The 20,077-nt window shown below is 44.2% G+C and overlaps 1 protein-coding gene across 1 annotated transcript; it reads right to left on the bottom strand.

Moving 5' to 3' along the window:
* Positions 1-5,386: 5,386 nt before the first annotated feature.
* Positions 5,387-18,125, bottom strand: LOC109466619 (protein FAM198B-like). Its single transcript, XM_019764350.1, has 4 exons — positions 18,013-18,125; positions 13,651-14,680; positions 6,278-6,504; positions 5,387-5,594 (listed from the first exon to the last, which is right to left on the bottom strand). The coding sequence occupies exons 1-4, from the start codon at positions 18,123-18,125 to the stop codon at positions 5,387-5,389; spliced, it is 1,578 nt and encodes a 525-aa protein (XP_019619909.1).
* Positions 18,126-20,077: the final 1,952 nt, after the last annotated feature.

The following is a 20,077-nucleotide window of genomic DNA, read 5'->3' on the forward strand; positions in this document are numbered from 1 at the left end:
TACGTCGAGTCTTTCTTCAGATCTTACAACTATATAAACCACTGTTATTCCGACATTTCTTAGTTGACCAAGGTTACTTTGCAGGAATTGAAAATCTATCTTCATGAAATCGTAATGGACAAACATTGATAAATCGTTTGATCACAATAAGCTAAATAGAGCACAGCGAAACCTCGTAATGAACGATCGCAATTGCAAGGAAAAATGGGAACATTTAGGGTCTTCTTTGTCTAGATAACTGAAGGAAATATTATACCTCCCTGGGGTTTACTGATATAGATGAACGTTTTTGTGTAAGGCTGTTTTTGTGGACAGGTACTGTACAATAACTACATGTAAGTCCGTGCGCGCGAACACAGACACATGCACGTTCATATCATAACTAAAAACTGAGAGTAAACTACATGAGAAGCTAGGAGATTTTTGCCATTTCAGGGCATTTTGAGGTGTTTCTTCATCTGTAATTGGCGGTGTCACACACGATAAGGAATATCTGGCCACTTTGCAATGTATTCGGATCGTGTGTCACGTTAATTTGTCCTGACAGGTCCTTTACGTTTCTCCGTTTCTGCCTCAAGTGACGAATATCAGGTGACGGTAACTTAGTACTGTAACACCGTGTTCAGCACTAAGGACAGTAACACCGTGTGTTGCGTAAACGTTTCAATGCGTTACTGCATTGTTAAACACATGTACATTGTAGTTTATTTTCATGGCATTTCTATTTTTGCATAGTAGTGATAGAAGTGTTAAGAAATGTTCCTCATTTTGCATTTAAATTAGTATTGAAAAGTTCACATTCCTTATGCGTTTTGACCAGTCTATGTTATTACTATCATTATTATTACCAATGTTTGACTAAATTCAAGAGAAGGTTATTATTAATATTATGCCTAGATCTTTTTACGTAGATTGTGAATAATCAACATTTGTAAAGTGGGCACCATGAGCAAAAATACTTTTTTAATTCATTTTGATGTTGAACTTGTTATTGTATCACTAGACGGCCATAAGTTAATATGGATAACAAGTCTCAACATTTATTGCACCATAAGGAAATTAAAAACGCACGTCTCTGCGCAGCTCAATGTCTTAATCTTTCCCGGGCCTGTCTAACTACCGATGCCGACAGTAGGGCGCCTTTATAACGACATTACAGCTGGCAGACTAATAAGGCGTGTTTCCGTGGCGTGTGTCATGCTGAGGGCTTCATTAGTCTGCCGTGGTTGACCTGTTGCAGACTGACGGAAGTCTTCACCAGACTCCATTGCAGGCTAAATAGGCTGAATAAAAAGTATCATGTTTACCTTCACATGTCTAGCGCTAGCATAACAAACTATACTCTGTTAATTATTACTCAAGCACATTCATATGGTGCCCGCCCAGCTTTGTCCTGCCACAAAATGCAACTCAATACCACAGGGTATCTGCTACAGCACCAGTTACCATGGCGACAGACGTCTGGTCCAGGTCATTGACCTGGTCACTGACCATCCTTTCCCGGCCTGTCTAACTAACGCTGCCGACGGCAGGGCGCCTTTGTAACGACATAACAGCTGGCAGACTAATTAAAGCGTGTTTTCGCGGTGTGTGTCATGCTGAGAGCTTCATCAGTCTGTCGTGGTTGACCTGTTGCCGACTGACGGAAGTCTACATCAGACTCCATTGTAGCCTGGTATCCAGCCTTGTTAGCTTTAGTCCGCTACCCAAGATCCGCTCCCCGCTACCCAAGATCCGCGGGGCTTGGGTAACGGACTAAAGCTAACAAGGCTGGATACCAGGCTAACTCCATTGCAGGCTGAATAAATAGTTGCAATCGGCCTAAAAAGGGGATAGAATTGGCCAATGGAGTTAGCCGACCAGAAAAGGACCAATTTGCCTATCGTACAATCAGCCTGCAAAGGAGTCTGGTGGAGACTAGACACATTGCACTGTAGGACCTAATATCACCATAGAACCAAGTACACATAAAACTTTCCGACTTTGTCCTGCTACATAATGTAACCCAATGCCCCAGGGTGTCTGTTACAGGACCCGTTACCATGGCGACAGACGTCCGGTCCTGGTCATTGACCTTATGTGTTAGAAGTAACAGAGCAAAACATGTTTTTCTTCTGCGAAGGTAAACCTGACCTAACCACACAAATCATGAGCGTATTCAATTTCTATGATGTACACAGAATTTAATAAACTAATCTATGAAATAGGAACATGATGTAGGTTTATTTATGATGATACCTTTGTCTTTTCCCCCTATTTTTGTCACAGTCGTCTTCTCCCTCGGAATTTTGATATACCGGCATCGCCTGTCCCTCCGTACATCAGGGCGGGTCGCAATTTCTCACTTGATGCTTTCAATAAGAGATTTCGGACGGGGCCGAGGGGAAAATTGCCCATTTTGTGGCGACGTGTGCAATTTTGCTGAGACAAAGGCGAGTTCTATTGGCGCTTCACGCCCCGAGGCCGCGCTGTTTCGCCGTGGAATTCATCAATTTTATGGCTGCTTGGTCCGGAGGTGCGGTAACAGTGGATGTGCCGGTGGTGATGATGTGGTTATTATTGCCTTTTTGCCACATGGACGTTAGGGTGGCAATGAAAATTTCTGTGCCAGGGTCGTGACATTAATATTCTCACGGGCTATGAACCCTACTAAAAACTATTTCTGCAGGGTTGAGGATACGTCTTTTTTATACATGTCACAGTATGAAAGTCATGCCCAAGCCTCAAGAAAGTCTAAGATCACAGGTTTCTAAGGTTTCATAACACATTCACATTGAGTCTCCGGGCCTCACCGTCTCTCTGAAGCATGAGCGCACGCCAATATTTTCTCAACCGGGACGGGGGGCGGTACCGACTTTCGACGAACTTTGACCCAGTGCTGACGTCACACGCGTGGGAAAATCACGTCACCAGTTACCATGGTGGCAGACGTCTGGTCCAGGTCATTGATTTGTGTGGAGAAGAAGAGGAAGGGGAAACTGAGCAAAAAACAATGTTTTCCTTCTACTCATGATGAATTTTCCTCAACTTTTTCGTGTTTGTTTTGTTTTTTTATATCATACTTTCCGTTCCTGGAAACTGCCCGACCTGACCCTGCAGCTAAGCATGAAGAAAACCCCTTTTGTTCCTTGAAGGGCTTGACATAGACGCATTAAATTTGACCACAAAGAAGATGGTCCTCACTCAATTTTCGGAGCACAACGCCGATCACGATTCCAAACCTGATGTGGAACGAAGGCACCGTAAGATGAATCACAGCGTACACCAAAACTGAAAGCAAGCCCCTAAGCTGCAGACATCTGGCGCTCTCTCAGTAAAGACCCCGTATCACCCCCTTTCATCCCTCGTGAGAACCACCTGTGCCCCCCGACGTCCCCTCACAATCTGCCTGCTTAGTTTTAATCCAGCGCGAATCAATGATGCTTCGCTCCGGCGACCTGGCACCCTCCACAGCTCACCTTGACCGACCCCCATCTATCAAAAACTCGGCCCCAGGACTCATAACTATCGCACTTTCCATCAGAGTTTCTGAATTCTGTATGTGCTGCCAACATTTGTCATATAGAGCGAAAAAATGACATTTATATAGCAAATGGTGCACAGTCGCAAAATGAAGAAATATGGACAATTAGGTATGCAAACTAGATCCTGATTTGTATGATTGTCGTCTAATTATAAGTATCGCTTAAGCTCCCTTCATACCAAACATTACGATGATCCATAAACTGGTTCTTGAGTTCTCTTCCTTCAAGGATTGTGTTAAACCATGGCCAAACGCCCCTGCAGTTCCATCACAAGCTGATAGGGGGCCCAAACTCGTGCCATTAACCACTCACTTGTGACCGTAGCATGTTTAGATCGTGAGATATCAAAACCATCGTCCCAGGTCGGAATTTTGCTTGTTGGGACGGACTAGTATCCCCCCCCCCAAAAAAAAAATATCAGAAAAATGACGCCTACATTTTATGGCAAGAAAATCTATTGATTTAACAACTACAATCTGCTTTTAAAAAAGCAAATAACAATCTTTTAAAAAATCATACCTCAAAGTTTGGCCGCCCTTCTTCCCCCCCCCCCTCCCCATTTCCCCCAACAAAACAAGGAAACTGGAGACAGCCTTGCCCTATCCTCTGTGCCTGTCATTGTTGAAGGGTAATCGGTACATATGTGTGCGCTGTACCTTTTTTAATCTCCTATCGACACACTCGTTTGTCACTCCCGTCCCGCGAGGTTGATTTAAGCTGAGAATATTTGTCACGCAGGCCCAGAGGTAAAGATTTCCGATAGAAGTGTTCGCGTGAGACCTACACGGGCGGGTTGGGGACGTCTGAATTATGCTGAGTTTGTAGTGAGGCCTAGGGAAAAATGTTGTGTTTCCTGTTTCCCCATCCGACCCTAGAAAAAAACTACCGACTTCAGACCACTGATCGACCTTTTCTGGCTCTGTGATCTGACACCTGGGTGACGAAACGTTGTACGATTGGGTTTCCAACATTGACATTTTTTCCTGGGCCTTACTACGTAGCCTGACACATGGATTTGATGGTGGCGTCAAGATACATGTTGTGTCACTGCACAAAATTCTATCTATCTTTAAGTACACCTTAAAGGTACATGTAAGAGAAGAAATGGAACCTTTATGCAAAGGGGCGGTTTGGGCACGTCTGAATTATGCTGAGCTTGTAGTTACTAAGAAGCCTGACGTATAGATTTAGTGGTGGCATCAACATACGTTTCGTATGTTATCATTCTGAATTTTTAAAACGAAATGGTCCCCGATATGGCTTTTTTCTCACTTATTCTTTGTGTTACTTTTCTACGAGCTTCGTAAAAATCAGATGCTTTCCTCTAAATGATTGCTTTTTAAAATATACTTATTTTTCTTCTGATTGTCTTTTTAAATTTTTTTTAATAACTCAAGAGTGTAGGATGCACAACGTTTTCTGAGACGAACACAGTAAGGACACAACAAATGGCATGAATATCATATAATTCAACGCATTTGTGTAGTTTGAACGTATCATGTAACAAAATAATCTGGGCTGTCCATTCACAATGGCGACATCTTGCCATAATATCCTCAACTACAGCAGACAGCAAATAACAATTGAATGCCGATAGCGCTACACAAAAATGGATTCCAACTAGAACGTAAACCATTTGCAAACCAAGGGCATAAGGTTTACCTTAACCTGGTCAAACCCACCAAACTCAACACCACAGGGTGTCTGCTACAGCACCAGTTACCATGGGGACAGACGTCTGGTCCAGGTCATTGACTTTTTTGGAGATGAAGAGGTGGAGAAGAGGAAGAGGTGGAGGAAGAAACTACTGTGCAAAAACAATATGTTTTCCTTCTGCGAAATGTTAAAGTAAACATAACAAATCAGTGCATCTGAGCAACTCTGATCTTCTTCTCTTTCATATGACGTAGCAGCGCCTTCGCTCGAGCCTCGATGACGTCAATCAGCCTCTCCACGCCGTGTCTCCCTCCGCTCGCCTCCCAGTACTGTCTGTCCGTGAACAGCGACTGGACAAGGTTCTGTCTCAGGCGGCCCGGGGTCTTCAACAGGGCCACGGCAGACTTGGGGAACCTGGAGAGAGAAAACAGACAGTTTGAGCATGAAGCTATAATTTCTCAAATATAGCTCCATGGTTTAAGCAAATGGCTGTCATGTGCCACGGGGATTGTCGCCGTCGGTCCGGGGTCATCAACAGGGGCCTGGACTACGGCAGACTTGGGGAACCTAGAAAGAGAAAACAAGCAGTGTAAGCTTTTGTCTGTGAATAGAGACTGGTCCAGGTTTTGCCACGGTATCGCAGAAACCTGGAAAAATCAGTGAAACAGGCAGTTTAACTGTCTGTGAACAGCGACTCGACAAGGTTATAGCGAAGCCGGCCCGGGGTCTTCAATAGGGCAACGGCAGACCTGGGGAACCTGGAAAGATCATGAAACAGTACGAAGTTCTGGTTCAGGTCATTGACCTTATTGCACGACAATTGCAAACACATTCATATATATGGTCAGATAGTCAGAGTCTAAATCCCTCCTACTATCAAATTGCAACATGATGTAACCCAACACTAGTTACCATGGTGACAGACGTCTGGTTCAGGTCATTGACCTTATTGATTTGGAGAAGAAGATAGCCCAACACTAGTTACCATGGTGGCAGACGTCTGGTTCAGGTCATTGATCTTATTGGTTTGGAGAAGAAGAAGAAGAGAAATCAGAGCAAAAACAATGTTTTCCTTCGGGAAACATAATAACACGTACACATCAATGCCCTCCAGTAGCCTGTAGTTCAGCCTGTTCTCGCTGACGTTGAACCTGGCGTTGTTTTCCACCAGCACCAGGTGTCTGGTGTCCCCGCGCCGCTGCAGGATGTGGTCCAGCATCACCCTGTCGTCATTCTGACAGTCGCTGTGTGTCGCTTCTAACACGCACGGCTCCGAGGGGGTAGGATGGAATCCGCAACAGCTCCGGTCCAGCCGGTCGTAGATCTGGAAAGGTTGGAGACACACATGACTATGAAACAAGAAACCCGAGGTGTCATTCATACACAGCAAACAGTAACACAGATCATGATGTACAAATGACTAATACACTGGTGGACGTACCAACCACTAAGTATATAATACCAGCCCAGAAAAGAACAAGAAACAGTCATGCCTTCAAGTATCACTTTTTTTTTACCTCCATGGAGCTATCAACCAAGAATTGAGGTGTTCAAAAACTCGTATTTTTCAAAAACTATCGTAGAGTGGAACTCGTTGCCACCAAGCATAGTTGGGGCATCATCACTACTTCAATTTAATGTGCAAAGATTGAGTGTAACAATTCGTTTGGTGTGATAGCTAGCTGCCGTCGCGCCGCGTGCCTGCGAAGCTGGTGTGTGTTACGCCTAAGGGCGGTTATACCGGCTGTACTGATATAGATACAGATATATATGACTATGAATCTATGATACAAGAAATCGGAGGTGTCATTCATACACAACTTGGTCAGCATGCCTGACGCAGTGTGCGGCTTATTTCATTCTGCGTGTTTTGATTTTCTCTGTATCCCTCTGTTGTCAAACACAAGCCTAAGTAAGACCGCACAGAAGCGACCAGGAGTGTGTTAACAGTTAAGTCTGTTATAAAGTGTAACGGATACTCAGCTAACTGTTGTCTGTAAAGCTAACTGTAACTAACTGTAGCTAACTGTAAAGCGAACTGTTGTCTGTAAAGTCTTGCCCGTAAGTGAAGCGACCCCTGGCGACCTTCATGCGTCATCACCTCTTGATAATGACGAGTCGGTGGACAAGTGATAAATATTGCAGACGCGGGAAGGTTTTCTTGTGTCGGCCTGCTACAGGGATGATCCCAAGACAGGGATAGGGTAGCCTCCGCCAGGCCTTCCAAAGGGTTTATTTGGCCAAATCTTACTGAATAGCTAGGACCAACAATTATGAAGCACAGACACACACACACACACATACACACGCGCGCGCGCGCACACACACGCACACACACACACACACACACACACACAGATACCCACTCTTTATCAGCTCACTCAAAAGCTAACAAACGTTTATCAGTGCCCTTTCCAGCAATTTTAACTCAATACTCCTATTGCCAATCATATAATACGAAATAGTCATCCCTTAATCGTTATCCATGACTCTTAATGGTATGGAAAACTTGCCATCACACATATCTGCAATGCCAGACGATGTGGGAGAACTCTGATAAAGATATGCGAGGACAGCCTTCAAGTACCAGAGTTATTAAGCAAGGATTGAGGTGTTCATAAAGATATTCCTTCCTAGAACTATTGCAGAGTGGAGCTCACTGTCCGACCAAGTACCGTAGTAAACAATGTTTAGAGAGAGGTGTTCAACTGAGGTTATGTGTAACAGGTCGTTCGGTGTAATGTAGCCAGCTGCCGCCGCGCCGCGTGCCTGCTAGGCTGATGTGTTATGCCGAAGGTCGGTTATACAGGCTATACATGTACCGTTACAGATACAGCATATGAAGCGAATGAAGGGCACATATCTTGTGAGGACAGCGTGTGCATGTGAGGGGCACATGTCTGTGAGGAACGTCTCGGTACCAGTAGCTGCGTGACCATTACATGTCTTCGAGTCAACAAACTTTGACTTTGAACTTCGCACTACAGCTCTAACCCAGTAGCCCGCCCCTCGCAGTATTTCTTGCATGTCGTCATATAATTACTTAACGTCCGGTCGGCGCCAGATGAAGCCATTCGAGGACATAGGTTACGACTTCATTCTTTAAATATGGTTTCGTTGAAATAGCCATTTTCAATAAACTGCTCCTCTTGTCTCCAGAAGTTAAAATAATGAGAGGCCGTCCATATACTATACTTAAGAACCTAATGGAGACTGAGACTAGTTAAGGGAGAAAGAACTAACAGAAATCATGTATGACAGAGACTTCTGGAAGAAAAACTTTGAATTGGCTTCAATTCGTTATAGTAGGAATGTAGATAGTAGATAGATAGAAATGAAGTCTTCTTTTCACAGTCGTAAATGCAATGCGTTTTTAAATGCTCGGGAGGTCTTGAAAGACAGCACGTTCAGATTACCGAAAATAGTCAGCTCCAGTCAGAAACTCTGAGAAATCTGCTGTCTGATAGATGCCGAAACGTAAGCACTTAGGTGAGACAATCTCGGTTATGTAAAAGAAAACTCCTGTATCCCAGCACGTTCAGATGTTTCCTACATCAAGCCCACATTAAACCCCAGTCCCTCCACGCCCCAGAAAACAGCCCTGCCCTCCTAACTGCTCCTGGAACCGGATGCCAAGACAAACACAGACATCTGCCACCTTGTACTGTTGTTTGCTGGGTAAATATATTAGGCCAGGCTTGGCAAACTTCACAACTTTGTCGGGCACTGTTGAAACGCCTTTCAATGTACACAAATCATGTTAACTTCAGCTTGTCTTCAATCTTACATATCCATATATGAAAACATAGGACTAGCCGCACCCGATTGTAACATAATATGACAGTTTGATCGTACTTATAACTTATCTCTCACTGTTTAGTGAGTAGAATATTGAGATTTGTCTCTTATTTGTCATTTATACTCTGTAGTTGACCTTACAAAAGTACACTGTACTTAATGTTGCGTGAATTAAACTCCTGTATGATTAGAAGACACTCATACAGGAAGAGGGAGGTAGAAAGAGTCAGAGTAAGTTAGTGGGAAATTCACGTTCATGAAATGTATTCTCACGGTAGCAAAGGTTCGCGGTCTGAGACAAAAATGGAGTTTTTCACGGAACTATATATTCACGGTGCAGGTGCAGAAAGAAGAAAATATTACCTGGATGTCTAACCTTCATCGACATAATTAGGAATTAGTATTGACTTTCAAACCGAGACCGCATAACCACATTGCTTCTCTTTTGAACAAATTTAATTTTTTGGAATGGCTTCTTCAAGTTTGTTTCCCCGTGTCCTACTGGCATCCAACCCTCCTTGGTTAACACGAACCAGCCTGATTTACTTGGCCCCAGCCCCTAACTGATACTAATGTGTGATCTGTGCGACATTTAACTGGAGGCCCCGCCTGACTGCTGATAGATTGTGCTGCCCTCTGTTCTGGGTTGAAGCATGCTTCTGTTCTCGTGTGACAGGAGGATAGGGCAAACATGGCAGCGATGACAAATTCTTCAGCTCACCCCAAACTCCACATACGTTTTGTATTTGTTATCCCAACCTTGTATTTAATATAACATTATTATATGTTTTTATGTTTCATGAGCAAAGGATCCTTGTAAGTACATTACGTGCTTTCTGTCCAATGATCACAAATCTATGTGAATAAGATTTAAAAAAAGGAATGTTTTTTATGTAATTAAGTTTCAACGTGGATTTTTACCTTCGCCAAAGGTTCTGTTCTGATAGCGTTTAAGTATGTATGTATGTATGTATGTATGTATGTGTGTATGTATGTATGTATGTATGTATTTATGTATGTATGTATGTGTGTGTGTATGTATGTATGTATGTATGTGTGAATGTATGTATGTGTGTATGTATGTATGTATGTATGTATTTATGTATGTATGTGTGTATGTATGTATGTATGTGTGTATGTATGTATGTATGTATGTGTGTATGTATGTATGTATGTATGTATTTATGTATGTATGTATGTGTGTATGTATGTATGTATGTATGTGTGTATGTATGTATGTAATTTAGCACGATATTTCAGGAAGATTTGGATAAATTGTCATGAAACTTGGAAGGTGGGTAGGCCTTGATGAGACCTCAAAATGGTTATCGCTCCCTAACGGCTTATTATGGTACTGCAGCGGAATTTCTGGTTTTGATATCTCGTGATCTGGACATGCGAGGGTCACGAATTTTGGATTGTAGAATATGATAGATCTAGTCCTTGTGCTCTGAAATAAGTGACGTAAGCTTTGGCCCTCTGGTAGCTTCTTCTGGAACTGCAGGGGCGTTTTTGTGTTGTTCAATGCGTGCCTGGGAATATGTTGGTTTGGCTGTGTCCTATGGAGGTGTTTCTGTCAACAATGAATAGAAACAAATCCAAGCTTTAATAATATTGAATTCTCTGATCAAATTCATCCATCTGGGTTTGATGAAAATCCTCACGCCAAAATATACACGACCGTCCACCAATTATCAATTTGACATTTCAAAACCTTGCTTTCCAAAATATCACGTAAGATGACGTCCCATTCAATCAAGCACATCGTTTGTAATCCTCTGATTGCTACCATATGAATTCTCGTTCTGAAATATTTATGTGCTATTTTACGACAAGCCGTAAACGGGAGAGATCTCCTTCTCACCACTGTACTGAGCTTCCTAGCCTCTACCAGGCTTCGGGAGGCGGCTGGAAAGAGTAGAAATCCGCCAAATAGAGAGATAACATGTAGGGGAGAGTTGGTCAGGTGCGGCAAACTGTACTCTCCAGCAGACCTACTCCCCTGGCATGTTATACTCTCTATTTGGCCGATTTCTACTCTTTCCAGCCGCCTCCCGAAGCCTGATAGAGGCTATGAGCTTCCGTGAGAAAATGGTTTTTACTCAGCTGTGTTGAAATCCCCTTGCGTCGGCCAAACCAGCACCGACTCAAAAATGTTCAAAGAAAATCGCTCGGTCATGATTAGGTGCACGTAGCCAGGTCAACTGGTTTTTACGGGGCTCGTTTCAGCATACTAAATCTAGCATTACGTTAATGATGGTTTAATAATACACATCCAGGTAAACAATACTTGAGGACGATTCAAACACTACTGCTGGATAAATTACGGAGATAACTTTTACATGTGATATTTAAGTGTTGACTAGTTCTGTCAGTTCATTTTAGTGACGCCGAAGAAGTGTGATTGATGTCATTTAAAACGTCCGAAAGTAATCTCCAGTAATTCATCCAGTAATATAGTTTTAATTGTCTTTGAAAGTATCTAGAATTCTTTCAATTTCTGATGTGAGATCTAAAAAATTCGTTGCATGAAGACAACTAAATTGACGCTTCTTTCCCCAAACATTTGGTCTAGTTTACAAGTGCTTAACGTTCACAAGGTATGGATATGACAAATGTTTCGACAATTTTAATGTTAGAGTGTAAAATGATGATAATAATATCTGCAAACAAGCATATATTATAGGTTCATATGTTTTGTGAAGTATCGTATTGTGGGTAATAAGGAATGTACCTCTCACCACCCCTTCCCCTTGTACTTCACATTGACTTGTGCACAGGCCAGTCTGGTCTATCAAAACACAACCCTTCCCCCACCATCACAGGAGGAAATTATCGAGCCGGAAAACAACCCTAGACTTTGTTTTCTTTCGTCGACTGGCGCTATTTCAAGTTCTCTATAATGAGGCCCCATATGTGGCGGTGTCGGAGTAGAGTATACCGGTACCTTGACCCTTTAAAAACACCGATCGGGTTGCTTATAGTTTAAGCCCCTGTCACACATTCAGAAACTTCCCACCACCTACATACCAACCAAGGTTGGCTGCATTTTGACCAGATTAAGACTACGTCCACCTGTCGGTACAAAAGGTATCGAATTTGAGTTAAATTTGAGTCAAATTTGACTGTCAAATACATTACTGCTGACCTACTAGTACTCCCGAACACTAGTACTAGCCAACCACAGCCAATCATGGTCAGGTTGACCAGACTAAGACTACGCCTACCTGTCTGTACAAAAGGTATCGAATTTGAGTCAAATTTGTCTCAAATTTGACTCAATACTGCTGACCTACTCCCGAACACTAGTACTAGCCAACCACAGCCAATCATGGTCTAACCTACCGTCCCCATCCAAATGTTTTAAATATTTTCAAACATTTGTCTGTGGCGCAGCCAAACAGTATGTCGCCAACTAGTGTTTGGGAGACCATATTCGACTATGTGTAACAGGACAGCAGGGGCCAAGATTCAGAACATTTTTTTAACGGTGTCGCTCAATGCAAGGCCATTGGCCACTTCTAGGCATACAGCTACAGGTATAGAACTGCAACAGCAACTCTTCTCCCTGAGTCAGAAACATCATCACAAGTAGTGAGGACTAACTGACCCAATAGGAGAAGCAGGGGTTACGAGGCTGGTCGGGAAAATTTCCTGGCATAACGTACTGGAACATGTAACCACTTCTTTGAAGCTCGGCCTTTCGTTCTCACTACTAGTTGTTATTCTCCAAGCAGAGGTTTGGGTTTTGGGGGTATTTTTAGCGTGTTTTCAGGCTTTTTTTATTGGGGTTTCTCTTTTGCACTAAATTTTTTTTTCACTGAAAAAAAATTCAGTGCAAGAGTGAAAAAAATTCAGTGCAAAAGAGAAACCCCAATAAAAAAGCCTAAAACACGCTAAAAATACCCCCCAAAACCCAAACCTCTGCTTGGAGAGTAACTAGTTGTCACCTTCTGAAAGCTGAAACGTCTCTCACAACCACATGTGTATAGCAACAGCTAAGATCAAGGAGGCTTAAACCTCCTTGCTAAGATCCAGAGCAAAGATAGCAGGTAACTAGAGAACGGATAACAAACTTAAGAAATGGAAAAGGTAGAGACCGTTAAACATGGGCTAAAATGGCCAACTATGCTTTCTCTATTTTCAAACTTTTAGGGGTTATCACACCTGCGTAAGGCAACAAAAGATTCCTTTGTGCCCAATGATGTTAGTATAACAGGAAATGCTTTTAGAAAAGCTGACCGGCGGCGAAGATAGTATAGTTGGTATTTATATATATATATTAGTACTTTTGTGAAGTGGCGCTGGCAAAATAAGTAAAAGAGAAAAGGAGTAGGGGCATGACCCGGTGTGCGATGGTCCAAATACGACTACCTGAAAGTTGGTGATATATATGGTCAGACAGGAGTCTAAATCACTCCTGCTATGAAATTGCTACATGATGTCACCCAACACTAGTTACCATGGCAACAGACACAACATTGGTTTAGGTCAGAGGTCACTGTTTAGAGAAGAAGAAGAGGAGGAAGAAGAAACTGAGCAAAAACAATATGTTTTCGTTCGGTAAATATAAATACACTAATGAAGATCCTAATAAAACAAACAAAACAAATAAACAAACAAAGCTGTGATGGTACATGTGGCAAGTTCAAAGGCATACATCGAAGCTTACCTGTAGAAGAAAGTCGAGCATAGCCATCCTACACCATTCCGAATGCAGGACGTCGGTGCAATGATAGTTGCCTTTTGGCCGTTTGCTTATACTCCCTGGCCCTTTCCCCCAACAATGGCTTTTCAACATTTGTTGGTACGTGTTCCAGTGAATGTACATGGACGAATGGCCGCTACCTGTGACGAGAATGGACGGGTCCCACAGGCTGACGGGCCGGATCGTGAGCCTTCGTCTCACGTCGTTATCCGTCGTGAAAGATCGGGCCACCATCGGTAAAGTCCGGTTGATTCCGAGAACGCGGTCGAGGTGGAATGCGAACACCTGATGTAACTTTTTTTCATCATCAACAATAACGCAGTGGTTCTTACACTCCATGGCGCCTATTTCCCCTTCTTCAGTCAGAAGCACTTCCGACGTTTCTCCAGCTGTGCCCAAAGTCCACCAGTCTACACCTCTAGTGTCTTTCCCAGCAAATGTCATGTTCTCTTCAGCTAGCCTGTGCATGTCTATAAGGTCAGACTCCGTGAACCATGGAGGCAGAGCGTACACTCTGATGTTCTCTTTCGTATCTCGTCTGTGTGCTGCTACCGTTCTTGTAACACTGTGGCTACCTCGGAGTTTTTTCCTACTCAGTCTTTCGCTGACACTTGCCAGTCGCGGCTGTTGTACGTTTTGTTGTTGGGTGACTTTCCTGACTGTGAACGTTCTGAAATGTTTCCTGTTGTAGTCGGGTTGGTACGTCAGGTAGCGGACGTTTCGACGCGGGCCTCGGGTGTTCTGCGCGTCTGTAGCCTCGTCGACTTCTGGTCGCCTGGAGGTCGTGGAGGGTTGTGTCTGTGTCGGGTTTAATCGCACGACACTGGGCCGAGACTCGACACGAGTGTTAGACATGACGCCGTACAACACGCACACAACCGTAGCGTTCGCTAGAGCGAGGAGAGCAAGGATTGTTTTGAGGGCTCGGGGACGCATCGCCCGCCAGCCCAGCCCGACTCGCACGGCGGCCAGACGACTGAAACAAACACCCGCGCTGTAAGGAACACCAACGGTTTCAGACTGTTTCCAGGGGCCTGCACAGGCTAGTTCCACGGCTCCAGGGCCTACACAGGCCAGTTCCTCGGCTCCAGGGCCTACACAGGCCAGTTCCTCGGCTCTATGGCCTACACAGGCCAGTTCCTCGGCTCCAGGGCCTAGACAGGCCAGTTCCACAGCTCCAGGACCTACACACTAACACAGACCAGTTCCATGGCTCCAGGGCCTACACAGGCTAGTTCCTCTGCTCCAGGGCCTGCATAGGCCAATTCCTCGGCTCTAGGACCGACGTGCCCCAAAGAAATTATACCACACTGACAGCCACCTTCTCAGTTAGCCTGGGTGCCGGATTGTTTCCAGGGCCTAGGCAGGCCAGTTCCTTGGCTCCAGGGCCAACATGCCTCCAAAGAAATTATACTACAGTCCTCCTCAGTTAGCCTGGGTGCCAGACTGTTCCTAGAGCCTACACAGGCCAGTTCCTCGGCTCCTGGGCCAACATGCCCCCAAGAAAATTGTACCACAGCCCTCGCACGCTGGCTATTGAATAACTCTGGACCTAGCGTGCTATAGGTCTGTCATCCAGGGCGTCCACGTCATTATATTTACTGGTAACACGTCCACGTGCCGTATTAAAACTAGAGCTCCTATAAAGACATTGTTACATAAATGTTGCACCGTTTCACTCACGAAGGCTTCTTGGCGCGTTCCTTCACCCGTGGAGGCGTTTATCAAGCATCCCAGTGACTTGGAAAGCCTTCTGTACACGTTCCGAGCACCTCGCTGACGGAAGACGGCACGCTACTGGAAACTGACGAGAGCCTCTAGACCAACCAAACCCGCAAAAAATACTCCCGATCCTTTCCCGTGTACGTCTAGTAGCTGAATGGTGATCGCGTGACAATCGTTGTTGTAGAGGGATAGCCTCCACCAGGCCTTCCTACGGGAATACGGATCGTAGCATTTGGTAAAAAGGAGAGTAAAATTGGCCAGGCGAGTCAGTCCGCGCAAGGTTGATGCTTTCCTCCGCGAAAACTGCGCGGCCAGTCAAACCACAAGGCGGCCAAACTCCCATGCCTGGCAAATATTCTCCCTATGTAGCCAGGGTAGTTCTGGTAAAGCCTAGTAGAGGGAGGAAACGACTATTTCGCCCCGAAGTTCCCGCCGGTAGAAATATTATGAACACATGAGGGTGTACGTGTTGGCTCGGTAGAAGAGAAGGCTAGAACCCGGTGTTAAGCCAAATACATGATCCTGCCAGATACAGTGTACATGACTCCAACACTACTTGGGGGTTTCCAATATAACTGAGACAGGGGGTAGGAGGGGTTTAGTCGTGATGCGGGAGACTAAACCTAACCTAACCCCAATCGTAAGTCTAACCCTAGCCCTGAACAATGATCCCAACTCTAACCTTAACCTTAACCTTAATTCTAATATCTGTTAACGTTAGACCGCAACATCTGTTATGTAATAGTATGTTAACCTGACATGTAAATATAGTACACAATGTAATTATAGTAAACGCATGACGACTAGGCCAGATCTCATAGCTTGTTAACGTTAGACATCTGGTATGTAATAGTATGTTTATCTGAAGTGTAACTAACCGACACTGTTACCTGTTCCGAATTGTTAATGTTCTTGTTGTGAGGGCTAGCCCTTTATAATAGCATCCGGCTAATTGGTCAGTCCTGGCTGCATACATACGTCTTATACAGCCTAATAAATCAAATCAAATCCAACTCTAATATCAACCATAACCCCAGCCCTAGCCCTAAACACCTGACCTCTCACGTATGTGGCAGCTCAAGGATTTGGCTCCACAGCCGGTAGATGGAAGGGTTAGAACCTGGCCTTGGTGCCAGACTGTTGCCAGGGTCAATAATACACACGCTAGCTCATCGACTCCGACGATTTTACGTAGACACCCCCTCAGATAGACTCTGAGCTCGAGAGATAAATAAGACCCCCAGGTGCTAACTCTGTGATCGGGGCTTGTGGCTTCTCCCAACCGAAGGGAGTATTGTGTCGAACCGGGGTCTGGCATCCAGGCTATGAAGGGGAAGGTTAGAACCTGGCAGCTTCCTGCCATACGTGACGACAGATAAATGGGAGGTCGGTGCCTGGGTGGTAGTTAAAGGCATCCAATGAACTTTCAGGGCCGCGGCAAAACAAAAATATATTCTGGATGAGGAAATCTGTCTGATAGTAACATGTACTGCCATTTCTTAGCAACTTTTCGTCATCTTTTCATACTTAAAGCGCTTGAAATAGCTACGTGAGGAGTCTCTTTATTTTTGGTACCACCAGTAAATAGCTAGAACCAGCCTACGTTGGCTGCGATACGAAAATTGCAACCGTTTTCCGTCAGCGACATCGCATGTTTTTCTCACAGATATCAGTATGCTGATCAGTATCAGATAGCACTGATTCAACTTACTACACTGTTTAAGACCACAGATTGACGTTGAAAATCCCGTTTTAATACTGCCCTGAAATCGCTTGCCAGGGTACAAACCTGGTTAGTTTTCTTCCTCTCCCACAGTAGCGACTTTTGTAGCGGACGTAAACTGACCAGGATGGTACCCAGGCTTACGCTCCAAGCAGAGGTTTGGGCTTACTTTTGGCGTGCTTTTAGGCTTTTTTTTTTCATCGGGCCTCCTTTTTTGCACTAGTATTTAAAAAAAGGCTCGAAGAAAGCCTAAAAACACGCCAAAATTAAGCCAAAGCCCAAACCTCTGCTTGGAATGTAACCCAGGCTATGAAATCACTTTGGGTGCCAGTTTAAAGTTTAAACCCGTCTGCAGGTGTTTATCTTGGGAATAACGACCTGGATCCTGGAGCGAGGCCTTCTGGAAGCCATGGCCTCATTCCCTCATGCCCGCCGTAAGGCCACAGCAAGTAAATTTTATGGATGACATCCTCCGCAGACTCCAAATCTAATGCGAGCGGGCGAAAAAAATACAAGGCGGGCAGAAAAAACAATGTTCCTACATTTTCAAATTTTGACTCAATCATTGTACACATGATTTTGATTCAGTGGGAACATCACATATATACAGCCAGCATCACATAACACTGCATGAAAGTAAGAAACAAACATGAAATCAGAGCCTTTTCTTTTCTCCTCTCTTCATAGGTATCTGCCATCCACGTTTCAGCATGGCAACAGACATCTTTTGCCCATTTTCGGCATGTTGACCACTGTCAGAGGGCAACAAAATTTCTTGTTTTTTTTCTCCAAAATCAGGCGAAAATTAATGCGCACGCTGATGTCATCCATAAAAATTACTTGCTGTGGCCTAATGATCACGTCTCGTGCACACAAACATGACCTGCTGCCGCCCTCCGCCCGGCGTGTGGACTTTTCCACCGACCTCTGCCGGATTCCTGGGCGAAGTGCAGTGTGGGGTCCCTCCCGGCCGTGGGGCCGTAAAGGCCATGCTGATTTGCTTATATGGATCACATCCTCGTGGATAAGCTTTCTTCTGTTTCCAAACAAAATTCAACCACAAAGCAGCGCTCCAAAATGAGCAAATATGTGCCGTTAGGCCATGTTGATTTGTTCATATGGTTGATTTGTTCATATGTATGACATCCGTAAAGGTGCGTATGCACCTGTTTCCCCCCCCCCTCCACTTTGTGAAAAAAATCGAAATAAACAAATAGAAAAAAATATTGGAAAACAATACTAATCTCGAATAATCGATTCAAAAGGAAAAGAAGATAATGGTAAAAAAAAATGAAAACGAAGAGTCTATCATTCGCCATACCATACTGTGTGTGAGATGAAGGCAACTTTTTGCCAAACTTTTTTATCCGCACGCTCGCATCAATTTTATGGTTCCCAGGGGATGTCATCCATATATTTAAATCAGCATGGCCTAAAGCTGAGAAGTCTCAGACACGCGACAGTTCAGTATCATGTCTCCCACGTGCCGTGAGATCTGTCCAACTGTGACGGGAAACAGCCACCGCCTGCATGTACTATGATGTAGCCTCTACCAGGCTTCATTCCCATCTTGAATCCCTGTGAGATGTTAACGTTGTAACATACCTGCCTAGTAGTAGGTGGTGACTAGCCTCTACCAGGCTTCGACTAGCCTCTACCAGGCTTCGACTAGCCTCTACCAGGCTTCGACTAGCCTCTACCAGGCTTCGACTAGCCTCTACCAGGCTTTGGAAGCGACTGAAAAGATAGAAATTGGCCCAAACAGGTAGACTATACGCTAGCTAAAGTTGGTCCGCGCTAAGAGATCTCTAAGAGTAACAGAGACTCTTACTAGTCTTAGCGCGGACCAACTCCCATTGCATAATCTGTCTAGATCTATTTGGCCAATTTCTTCCGAAGAAGATCTCTACTATCAAGGTAAACGCTTTAAGAAAATGTGCTAAGAAATGACAGGAATTGTCAATGTCAGACAGTCCTTCTCGTCCAGAATATTTTTTTCTGTTTTGCCACCCTGATGTTGTACTGGATGCGTTTAAATTAAAACGAATTTATCTTCCCCATACGTCAACCTGATTCGAAGTTACCCCAATATATGGGGTTTTATTTGAAACACTTCACAGCCCGAAGGCTGAATTACATGTCCCGTACATTGTATAAGAATAACAATACACGGAGTGTGTCTAAACTGATGGGTAGACAGGGTGATGACAGGACCACCCATGTCCGATGTGAGCGTCCGGATAAGATAACCTACTCCAGGGTCACCTGTCATCGTTAGAAAAGACTTCAAGACTTGTTTTTCCCGTATAGCACTTAGACTGAGACTGAACTGTTGATACAGCTTGGGAGTGCTACAGCTCCTGTGGCAATAGCGCCACTAGGCGAAGATTGTCGGCAGTACAATGCTATTGATTGTTGCGTTCTTTAGAAGAGAAACATCGATCACATTAGATTACGATTTCGGCATGGGCAAGTCGGGACTGGATATGATTAGATTTCATGGATGACATCCTCCGTAGACTCCAAATCTAATGCGATAGGGCGAAAAATCAAGATTCCTACATTTTTAAATTTTGATGACATAAACCTTGCTAATTAGAATTGACGCGGCAAAACAATTGATAATCATAGATCTTTCCTGTATTCAACAACATAAATATACCTATATCCGGAAGCCAAAACTAACCAGTATTTCAATTCTCGGCCGTACGGAGGGCAACAAAATTTCTTCTTTTTCCCAAAATAATCAGGCGAAAATTAATGCGTGCAGTGATGTCATAAAAATTATCTACTGTGGTCTTACAATGTAAACGTGCTTCGCAATGACGTCTACCAACGCAGATGACCTTTGAAGATAAAAAAAAGAAGATCCTGTCTAGTTGGTATCGTCCACGAACAATGCCTGAGATGGGCGTGGTCAGTACTCACCTGGGTGACGCTTCC

Source organism: Branchiostoma belcheri, unplaced genomic scaffold (assembly GCF_001625305.1).
Source record: "Branchiostoma belcheri isolate BF01 breed outbred unplaced genomic scaffold, Haploidv18h27 scaffold17, whole genome shotgun sequence".
Taxonomy (NCBI): domain Eukaryota; kingdom Metazoa; phylum Chordata; class Leptocardii; order Amphioxiformes; family Branchiostomatidae; genus Branchiostoma; species Branchiostoma belcheri.

Bases quoted from the DNA above. Each gene is read 5' to 3' on its own strand.
- LOC109466619 (XM_019764350.1), bottom strand. From the start codon at position 18,125: ATGGCCTTTACGGCCCCACGGCCGGGAGGGACCCCACACTGCACTTCG. The intron at 6,505-13,650 runs GTAAGCTTCGAT...CAACCTTTCCAG, and splicing joins TGCTCGACTTTCTTCTACAG to ATCTACGACCGGCTGGACCG. The intron at 5,595-6,277 runs GTACGTGTTATT...TTCTCTCTCCAG, and splicing joins CTACTGGAGGGCATTGATGT to GTTCCCCAAGTCTGCCGTGG.